The sequence below is a fragment of the Tubulanus polymorphus genome, chromosome 4 (assembly GCF_964204645.1).
Source record: "Tubulanus polymorphus chromosome 4, tnTubPoly1.2, whole genome shotgun sequence".
Classification (NCBI taxonomy): domain Eukaryota; kingdom Metazoa; phylum Nemertea; class Palaeonemertea; order Tubulaniformes; family Tubulanidae; genus Tubulanus; species Tubulanus polymorphus.
In genome coordinates, this window is record NC_134028.1 from 22,189,590 (window position 1) to 22,201,034 (window position 11,445).

Sequence of the window (11,445 nt, forward strand, 5' to 3'; positions counted from 1 at the left end):
AAGGGGCACTGTGATATAAAATGAAATCGTTGCAAACGGTATTCTGGTTACCTGGTTATCTAGAGCAAAATGACTTATCAAGAGATCAGAAGTGATACGAACTAAAGCATGAAAACAGTAACGAGCTACATTTCAGTCGTTTACAGAACGAAATTATTCAATCCATTGTAAACCTACACGTTTGCATTCGATGTCTTACCATCCGTTCAAGGATGGGCTTCGGGCCGCTGGGATTCGGGCAGATATATCTTATGACGGATGAGTACTGGGCAGCTGGTATGTGGGCAGAATTATCTTTAGACGGACGGGAATTAGACGCACGGGATTTGGGCAGATTTATCGTCAGATAAATGAGCAGCAAGGGTCGGTGATAACTTTGGAGAGATAATGATCGAACACGCCTCGCTAGTCAAACCGACGAACGCATAGAGCCCATGAGTGACTCGAACTTAAGTAAAATGAAGAAAATGATTTCGCGATAGCGTTTTATTCCCAATTTTCGAAATCATTATCTATATGCGATACAGAAAAGATACTAAATGGACAGTTAATATGAATTGTAGAACCGAATCCTATATTTTCTAAGGGCACTAGTAAGATTAAATTGAGAACACTAATATAGCGAGAAAGATGAAATCCGAAAAGTCTCCTTAAGTTTATGATTTATTTGAAATCATAAACACAAATTCAATCAATTTCACCAACGGTTGGAACGAGTAAATCTGAGACCGTATTCAGGACCGAATCGGTAAATACGATCCGGACTCACCGGCCACTGTGCGAGCAAAAAAAATATTCATCACCGAGCTGTTTCAGGGCAGGACAAAAAAATCATCGCTTATTGATAGTCGTGTCAGGGTTAAACGAATGTCAGGGGAGTCAGACCCGTCATCGGGTGACAGGTATCAATTTCAGCACGCGTTTAATAGGCGACACACGTGGCGAAAATCGATACGTGAAAATCAGTGTGGCAAATGGGCTGAGAAACCTTCATCAAGAAAACATTATCGACGGCTGCGTTACTTTTTACGATGTCAGTTTAGCGTGCGTTCATTGATAGTATGGATATTGTTAATCGTGTCGCGATCGAAGAGGAAGCGACGGCCATATCCTGGTCTTTTCGATCGCGCGGACATTTCTTTGAAAATGGAGTGTATCTGTGAAACTTGCCAAATCTATTTTGCTTATCTTATAAAAAGATAAAGGGCCGTGCGTAAAGTACGTGCGCACGTAGGGGAGGAAGGCTTTTAGAAATCCGTGCAAAAGCGTACAGGGGGAGGGGAAGGGCGAGCTCGAAGCTTACATACTTTTCTAAGGGGAGGGTTCATGTTTATAGTGCGTACTTTGTGCACGAAACACAATGCGATTTTTACATTTATGGGATTTCCTGGGAATTCCCCGCTCTTGATGACTTCGTCAATACATACATTGTCGCCGGAGCCCTGATGAATCCTGGTGAATTTTGCCCATTTCACATCATGGATCCTGACAGATTCACTTTTACAGGGAGGGATCAATCATAGAAGTATGTACGCAAGAGGGGGATTTGTATTATCGCTGAAGGAAATTTCACGGAAGCACTATAAACGGAAAACCCGGGCTGAAAATAAAACGGGATTCTGATTGGCTAATAATGACATCATCTAAGTAAGCTGCACGTGTAGCTGCGCACTCGGTCTAGTGTGGCAGGGTTTCGTACCGTGTCAATCTCGATGCCATCAGGTTCGAATCCCTGCCGGGGAGGACTGCAATGAGTACCTGGCCTGGTCGATTCAATTCAATTTAATTCAATATTTATTCATCATGATAGTATGGATCGTCGTTTATTGTATCACGCTCGAAGATGAGATTGTATCAAACGGGTATTATTCAAAGTTTCATTGATATAAATATCTTCGCTGGGGCATGTTGGAAATCATCGTGATAAACGGGTTTAATCTAACAGAAGAATCGTACTAACGAGGTTCGACTGTATATGTCAGAGGTTATCAATTAGCCTTTGAGTCCAGCTTTATACAAAGCTTTTTATAACATCCGTTAAATAAAAACAATGATAATAATAATCTAACGCTAGTTATTCAAAGAACTTTATATACCGAGTGTGAATCGTCGTTTCAATAAGAACGACAATAATTCAGACTAAGGGTATAAGGTTCTTTTTGCTGTTTGGACTGTAGATATCAATAAAACCTCTGATAAATCAACACTCAGCTTCTGAAGCAGGATTACACCAGAGCAAGATTGTGATTTACACGAAATTAAACGGGTGAGACCGAGTCGGATAATTGCGAGTGGGAGTTGAGTGCGACACTTCTGCTGTTTTTGGAGTTGTTTACTCTGCGACGAGTAGTGCTTCTTGCACGCGTAGCGGGGAATGTATCTCATCAATTATCACGATGAATGCTGGTAGTATTCGTATGATTTTAATTAATACATGATAAATCGGCTTATTGCGAGTGCGCGCGTTGACGACGATGATCATTGATACTAAAGCCTATGGTGCACGCGGGCGATGTTTCCGAGCATATCTCGAGCAACCACCCGATTTGATCGGCGTCGAACCAAATCGCTCGTCTTCGGTAACAGGACACGGACATTGCTCGTTGTCGAAAGGGGACGCCCGATATCAGACATTGAACATGATCGCATTCGAGCGCGCTTGTCCCGGGTTAAATTTGGTGCCAAGTGCTTGTTCGACGCGGGCCATGGTCCGACCAAAAACATAGGTTCAGGCTCCTGCCAAATTTCAGCACTGGTAAAATCATTCTGCGAAATCATTTTTCCGTCGTAATGTTGTCGCAGTATTGACACTTATTATCATACCATATGTCCCCTTCTCAAAAAATCTAAATCGACACAAACGATAATGTACGAAAGATAATACATAATTTTGTAGTCAGTATATCGTAGTTTTCTTGTCAGTTCAGATTTGTCTTTGCAAGCGGTAACCCAAAAACGTTTTGACGTATATTATCATATCGTGATATAGAAATGAAAGAATATGAAACTTTTGTTCTTTTTATGGACATTCAACTATATATTCGAAGACTGTATCGTAGATTTAACGATGATATCCTATCTTCATTCAGATTTACGTTAGTTGAAACGTCACCGTACGGTTTACCGGCGACTGTTAGCGTGCGAACTACGAGTGAAAGTTGGCTAGGTTTGATCTCATCCGCCACGCAGTCTATAGATATAGTATCCGATACTTGGGACCTTTCGCAGGAATCCGCGTCGACGAAACAGGTAATATTTCCGAAGGTTACATTTTCTGTTAGGCAGCGATGAACGTTTATAACCCCTTTTTAAAGAATGCATACTTCTAACGACCGTCGAAAGAAGTAATTCACATTCGATATGTATGGTGGCTCTGATTCGGGCCGTAACGTAAAATTCCTGGTAAAGTTCTGGCGCCCTCATTTGCATACCAGGAACTAAGCGTTATGGCCCTAATCGTAGATATCAGCTAAATGATATAGTCAAATCCGCTTCAGTAATCCGGATCGGCTTAATCCAGACAATATTTACAGTCCATTTGTTTATTAATATATTAGAAAATTACTTTTATTCCAGATTTCCCGTGTAACCGGAATTTTTATTGGTCACAAATGATCCCGAACTACGCGCGGATTCTATACTGCATTTCGAATGAAATTGATTAGATCTATTTCTTACAGGGTGCTGATGTGGTAAAACAGTTAAATGAGGCATCGGGGACACGAGGTGTCAAAATCCGAATCCTCTTCAACGCGAAAGATGCTCAATCGTCCGACATTATACAACGGACGAACGGTAAATATATAATCGCGATCATTTTTAGTGATTTTAACGTTTTGGTCGGTGTACCGGGATTCGAACCCGATTGAATAGTTTTGGCACCGTGTACGCATAACGCAACGTCGTATCAAAGATTCATGTGGATTTTTGATCATATTCATAAGCTACTTGATTATAAGTTTTCATTTAATGAAAGATTTTTACGAAGGGAAATGTGATTTTGTCGAGTGATGCATCGTATGAGTGAATCATTCGAACCTGATGGCATCGCTACATTCAGCCACGGCACGAACCCCTTCCACAGTAGACCGGGTGCGCAGGTACACGCGCAGCTTCGTCGCACGAAAACTTGCGGCACCAATCAGATTGCTCGTTGTAAAATCAATGAGGAAAATTTCACGGAAGAACTACAAACCCGGGCCAAAATAAAATGGCATATCTGAATGGCTAATAATGGCATCATCTAAGCTGCGCGTGTAGCTGTGCACTCGGTCTAGTGTGGCAGGGTTTCGTACCGTGGCAATCTCGATGCCACCAGGTTCGAATCTCTGCCGGGGGAGCATGCGTATAGTGACTCCGTCGTTGGCGTCGTGGGTGGATGCGCCTGGTAGAGATGTTGGGGAATAAAACATCTCCCGCGACACGTAATCAGCATATCTCATCTAAGCAAAATTGAATACGAAATTAATAGGGTTTATATCATATATACACTGAGTAGGAGGTGCACGAGGTGATAGGTTCACTGTGATAAGCGCTTCTAATAGCGCGAGGAATATCTATCCTCCGAAGATTTATCTACGTATCCTATTTCGATTTCACGTGTTTTCCCGACTAAGGGATGATGAATTCGTCTTCGTCTCCGGTGACATCGAATCAGAGGCGTACACAACGTGTAGACAGTCGTGTGGGTAGAGGCAGATTACAGCCGTGATTAATAATTCAATTAATGACATCGGCTTCCGTGGAAATGACATTTAAACGATGTTGTGTCTTGTCGTTTATGAAAAGAATCACTCGGCGGTTATCATAGGCGACCGGGTTTAGAAGTATCAAGGCTCGGAAAACGTTTATATCGCGGTAGATGACGATCTGAGTGTCTTGAACGGTGTTTAACGACGTAGTCATTCGCAATTCACATATACGCATACACAAACGATTCGGAGAGTCCTATACCGCGACCTTGACCTACGACTAGTAAAAATCGATACGGTAAAACTTTTGCTTCCGGGAATAACGTATACAGATGTATGTTCACTGAAGCGAGAACATCATATTGGTTCCTAGAAAAAAGTGTTCATTGCGGGGTTTGTTCACTATAGGAAGATGTTCACTAAGGGAGGTTTTACTGTATTTGATTCGTGCATTCCTGAAAGCAGAAATTGGGTGGTTTTTATGATAGATGTTTTTTCGGGTATTCGTAATTACGTATCTCCAAGTAAACGTTTTTTTGCGTGCCGCCATTTTGTTCGAAGATTATTTTAGAAATAACGAATTTCAAAGTCGAGTAGTACTCTTCGCGTATTCTTATGCGTGTGGCAAAAATGTGGGTATTTTGTCAAAGGTTTTTTTGTACGTCGCTATCGTGTCGCTTTGTCTAAATTTGTGAAATAGATTCCATCTTAACCGAAAACTAGAGATTATTGCGGTTATAATGTTGCCAGAGTTGTCAAAATCCATCACAGGGCCGGTAAATAAGATATAAAACACCACACGAGTGATTTCTAGAAAAGAGAAAAAAAACGACCTAAAAATATACCTCGACAAAATGGCGGCACGCAACTGGTTCTAACCGCAGGTCCTTCCAATTTCCATTCCGTCATTTTAATTGCTATAATTGAATTACGTAGGCTTTCGAGAGCGTATTTTGAAATTGCAGAGCCAGGGCGTATACTGCATAGCTCGTCCGTTAGTGCGAGGGTATGAATTCATGTAGAAATATAGGAAATGTCACTCTGCAATGTATACTGCGATTTCTAAAATGGAGAATTTCCGTTACACCGTACTCCATATACGCGGAGCCCAACGGCTTGATATTTCCAATGAATCCTGCCGGCGTGCACTGAGGGTTCTTCGTTATTTCATTGCAAATCAGAATTGTATTAATAACTCATAACGTTTGTATGCGCTGGTATAGATAATGATGTTTATAATCATTGTTAACGAAAAATGCTGGTAGTTTCTGAGTCGGTTTCGTATTTTCAGGTTTGCGGGCCAACGTACGCAGTTTAGACTTCAACTTTCTAGGATCGGGCCTCTACCCGACAAACCTGCTCATCATCGACGGTAAGACGATGTACGTTGGCAGTGCAGGTTTCAACCGGAGATCGCTATCGCAGGTGAGTGAGCGAGAAGCCGCCGTCATTTTACACAATCAATACCGCCGGGGATGGTTGAACTATACGTAGATACAGATACAAAATACCATCGCGGCCATTTAGTATCAACGCTGCGCCGAAAATGAATTTCGATCGATTGATGATGTGAATAGCCGACGCTCGCTGATCATGACGCGAATTCTACTAAAAATGATTAGATAATCGGAGAAATTGAACAATACCTCAAATTGAAACTTTTAATTGAAAAAATGCAAATGATTTATACAATCTACTGTGACTATGTGTATTTATGAACGAAGTATTTGATTTTTTGACACCGTAAAAACCGTTACAGTGTTTATATCTAATGATGCCGAGCGTTATTTAAGGGGTCAAAATGTGTGAGTCGATACGCATTACGTCATCAATATTGGCGTTTCAAAATTAACACTTACAATTCTCGTTCTTGCGTTTCTTTTGTAATTGAACATATATCATAACTCTTATTTGTGATAGATTTAGTGATTATTTTTGAAAGGATGTGCACCACGTCATCAATATTGGCGTTTCAAAATTAACACTTACAATTCACGTTCTGGACCCAGTTCCACAGTTCTGTGTTAAGAATTGACTCGGAGTTATAACATTGAAAATGAACTAATCTTAACTGGGAGTTAACTCTTAACTCACAACTGTGGAACCGGGTCCTGGTGTTTATTTTGTAATTGAACATATATCATAAGTCTTATTTGTGATTTAGTGATTATTTTTGAAATGATGTGCACCACGTTATCACTATATCGTGGCTAGACTGGTTGCCGGTAAAATCAATTCAATTATTGATCCTTGATATTATATAATGTACAATATTATCTTATTTATCGTCGACAATGTTTAAGCGATATCCGTATTATTTTCCAAGGCGTGAAAAAACTTTCAAGTTAGATTTCTTATTCATATATCTTAAGAATGAAAAAGCAGAAATTATATTTCATATATCAAAAGATAATTCTTTTCTCTGCTGGTAAATGAAAACATAACGATAAAAATCGCTCGAAAAAATAAACAACTTTTAACCTTTTCAGTGCGTCTACACCGCAGTGCGGTGTATAAATCAGTGATAGATTTTGCTAGTACACCGCACTGGGGTGTATTGATGTAATTAGTAATTAATGATTATCTCTCTTGGACAATGGGAGCAACTGTCGAACATAGTGAAATACTACTAACTTACGATACACCGCACCACGGTGTAGATGCACTATAGTGGTATTCCCGTTATTCAACACACTAGGGTGGAATTTTTAAGAATTTTCAAATTATCTTCAGCACTATAGGGTATTAATTAGTGAGCACTGAAATCTGAAATAAATATTTCGCTTCAGGTGAAGGAAATGGGTTTGGAAATGCAGGAATGTTCGTGTTTGGTACAGGATATCAGTAAGCAATTCGAGTATTACTGGCATTTTAGCCGCAAATACAGTCAGAAAAAGAAACTACAGCGAACGAAGTACTCGAACGAGTATGTCATTCCCGTACTGGCATATTTAGACGTAAGTTTACACGTGAACTAATGATTAAATGATTTAACTTGTTATATGAAACTGGGCCCAGCGAATGCGGCTCATTGTAGTTTTTCGTAGGGTTTCTGTATTATGTCCCGGGAACGGAGATTTAAAGAGCGTTAGAAATGATAACTGTAGGTGAGGCTCGAACTGCAAAAAAAAAAACAACTGCGGCTACGTGATTCATCTTCCAGGGCCATAACATAATATAATTTCTGCATCAATGGTCCTAAAACTGGGCCGTATAAGCATATTCGCAGAGTATCGTTGAACCGACAGGGGCGGATTCAGGGGAAGATTTCGACAGAAGCACAAAGCAATGAAAGGGCATATACGAAAAAGTTGAATATCCACACAGCCAAGTCAAGCGCCTGGAAAATTTTGAAATTTCAGTGCATTTTTATACGTACAATATCCCGGGCACCTGCGAGGGACATTTAGGAGAATATAAGCTGAATCTTGCGCCGCGGACTGCTGTCTGATTAGCTGCTGGTGTAAAAGTACTCTGAATAATATTTCCATTGAATTTTCAAAATGGCACGGAAAAACTGCGACGGGAGCACGTGCTCACTGTTCTCCCGTCTGGGCCCGCCTCTGACCGGGTTGCAATGAATCGAATTAGCGACAATTTATCCCATCTCATTAACATGAACTCTATCGATGCGCAATATGAACGCGTGCTGAAAAATATCAAATATATAATCTACAAGTTTAAACATGTTGATATTATTGTTAAAAACAGCTATGAACGAGAACCGATGAAAGTGACATGACCACTGGCTTTTTGAAAATCCAAAAACCTGTCTGATATCATATTCATAACACTGAAAATTATATGAATTCTCACTATTCGAAAATATCATTGAAGCGCGTAGTTGTAGCTGTAACGTATATAGTTGTTTGGTTTTTATTTCAGGCCCCGGCGCCGTTTTTCTGTCCGGTAAATACAAACGCGAGCGACTATGCGCTCTTAAACAAAATCGTCACCAGCGCCTCGCGTTACGTCTACGTAATGATGACAGATTTCTCGTCGGCTGCCAGATTTCATTCGTCGCGCGGGTAAACGAATACGTTATACTGATTAATTATTGATAAAACCGCGATCGGGTATTTTTTATGCGGTATTGCTCGGGTTTCGTAACGATAGACGGAAATAGCCAGAGCCCAGTCGCCTCGCTGTAGAAACGAGCGTAAGACACCGAGAGAACGTGACTAATTTAATATGCGTCAGATGTTGACTGCAGCGATTAACAAATTCAGAAACAACAGTTCGCGAGGGTCTGTTAGATCGTAACGCATAGCAGTTTTCCGGAAGATTTCAGAAGAGTTCTTTCCGGAAAATAATGCTCTGCTTGTCTCTCACCGTCATTTCAATTTAGTTCCTGATTTTGTATACGGGTATCACCTTTCACCTAGAGGTTAACTCAATCAAAATGAATCATTGAGTTAGCCCCAGGGTTTTAAGTCAATAGCAGTCTATAAAACTAGGCCTTGGGCCTAACTGAATAAATGCAACAGTGCGTGTTCAGTGTGTGAACTTGGAATATGGGTGTCTTTTAAACTTGCTTTAAAGCATTTTCATGCGAAGATATGTATAATCAGCCCATGTTTTCGATGAACAAAATATTTATATTGTAAAAAAGCTTTCAGATTAATGAAAAGCGCTTTTGAATGATGAATTATCATCATTATTATTGATATTCTATTGCAGTCTGTGGGACAATGTCGGACACGTTTTGGAGCGAGTTAGCAGCACGAAGAAACTGGATGTTCGCGTTCTGTACGGCTGGTTGAATTCGACTCGCGATCGAATGAACGGTTACTTGAAACCGGTTCAGATCCAACAGAAAAACTCCTCCATACAAACAGTACGTATCGTCTACGTTTAGGCGTTTCTGCATGAGTATCGAAAATCTGCGTTTTCGCGAATATACGGTTTGTGTTCTTACTCTTAAAGCGTTTGTTACTGACGCCTGCTGAACGCAACGTGACATCAGCGCAGACTAACCCGAGCATGTATATCGTTACCGACAACATGTTATACATAGGTAAGCCTTACCATCTAAACGTTCATTTCAATGCGTCTACGCAGGCCCAGCAAGCCACTTTGTACCCGAAATACTACCACAACCTTCGAAAAGTGCAGAATTTGTTGCATATCTATTTCTTTGTTTTCCCTTTACTATAATCCCCTTATATTATCAACGCCCTCACTATCTCCCCCTTATACTATCAAAAACATTACTATCATCCACCTTACTAACGCCCTTACTATCATCCACCTTACTAACACCCTTACAATCATCCACCTTTCTAACACCCTTACAATCATCCATCTTACTAACGCCCTTACTATTATCCACCTTACTAACGCCCTTACTATCATCCACCTTACTAACGCCCTTACTATCATCCACCTTACCGTCAACGCCCTTACTATCATCCAATTTATAAACTTGAACGACAAGCCCAGGAGGTGTATCCGTAAACCCTTTGCAATTCATGGAGACCTACAATATTTCCATTTTCAGCTGTCTCCAATTGGTGTCATGTCAACACAAAGAAGTTCGGTGGTTTTAGTTTGGTTTTGGATTACAGAAGTACGTATCAATATCCGGACAAAGTGCTACAAAAGGAACTGCGCGAAAGTTTCCTAAGAGACTGGGCTTCGATGAAGTACACAAAGAACGTCGACCACATCTCGCCGACCTACACAATACCGGCGGCGTAGCTTCACCAGGAGTCGACAACATAATCGGACAGTTGACATACGAGAAATACGAAGTGAATATTTTAGTAGAAACAAGGACGAAATTCAAATTTAGATGTCAGAATTCAGAATGTGTGAGGAAAGTGATGATTTGTAACGTATTAGAGAAAAGCGTGGAAATGTGTGTGCGACTTAACGACTACTATCATGAGAGTTTTCTATTTTAGACCTAAACCAGCACCCTCAAAAATATTTCTTTTTAAACCCTGAAAAATCCAGAATGATAGAGATTAAATAAATTACTATCGTCAAATCACTCTCAGTTTTGGGGAAAAGAACTACGATTGGAGATACGTGTCAGGTATAGTAGAGTCTGGTCTGGTTCGGTAGTTTTCGAGAGAATGATGAATGCTTGACGTATGCGAGGAGATGAACTTTATTTTACTCAGCCGACTGCGGTGTAAGCGGCGCCTGAGTATGCGGCCTATTACTTCTTATGATATGTAAAACGGCGACTGAGTTTTCTATTAAAACTATTCGTTTGTGTTGATATTTTATATTATGAAATATATCGTATTTTCCTATGTTGTCTATTTCTTTTGTTTGAATGTGATTTATAACGAGACATCATATTTTCATTTCGTTAAGCTGTAATCAATGTTTGTATAAGTTGCTTATGTTACTTGTATACGAATCAGTTATAGTATCCGAATCGCATAATGGACTATTTTCTGAAAAATAACCATCGAAAGATAGTTAGAAAACGGTTAGACCCACCGATTCAAGGGCGGCTCCACAGGCTGGAAGAGAGGAGGGTTCACCTCACTTGGATAGGGCACTTTATATTAGTGGCGAGCGCCGAAGGAGCGTTGCGTGCCAAGGGGGAGGGGGAGGGTTTCTTTGAAAATTTAGGTTCATTTTTTAGCAGTACTGTGGACCTTCGTCATAGATCAATGTTTGGTGGATTTTTTCACCTGTGATTTTCAAAAGGGTACTTACTTAGTGTGCGGCACTCCAAAACCATGAATACTAGAATATCGAATAGGAATTTCCCGAATACTCTGTATAAGAGGGT

General features: G+C 40.4%; 1 protein-coding gene across 2 annotated transcripts in view; it reads left to right on the top strand.

Annotated features, from left to right (window-relative positions):
* The window catches only part of LOC141904184 (5'-3' exonuclease PLD3-like), a 42,420-nt gene extending 31,541 nt beyond the window's left edge, over positions 1-10,879 (top strand). For both annotated transcript variants that reach the window (XM_074792735.1, XM_074792736.1), the window contains 8 exons: positions 3,090-3,249; positions 3,681-3,795; positions 5,983-6,116; positions 7,481-7,648; positions 8,577-8,719; positions 9,372-9,528; positions 9,618-9,708; positions 10,192-10,879. In XM_074792735.1, coding sequence (XP_074648836.1) covers positions 3,090-3,249; positions 3,681-3,795; positions 5,983-6,116; positions 7,481-7,648; positions 8,577-8,719; positions 9,372-9,528; positions 9,618-9,708; positions 10,192-10,391 — 1,168 coding nt within the window. In that variant the 3' untranslated portion in view covers positions 10,392-10,879. The remainder of the gene's footprint in view (positions 1-3,089; positions 3,250-3,680; positions 3,796-5,982; positions 6,117-7,480; positions 7,649-8,576; positions 8,720-9,371; positions 9,529-9,617; positions 9,709-10,191) is intronic.
* Positions 10,880-11,445: the final 566 nt, after the last annotated feature.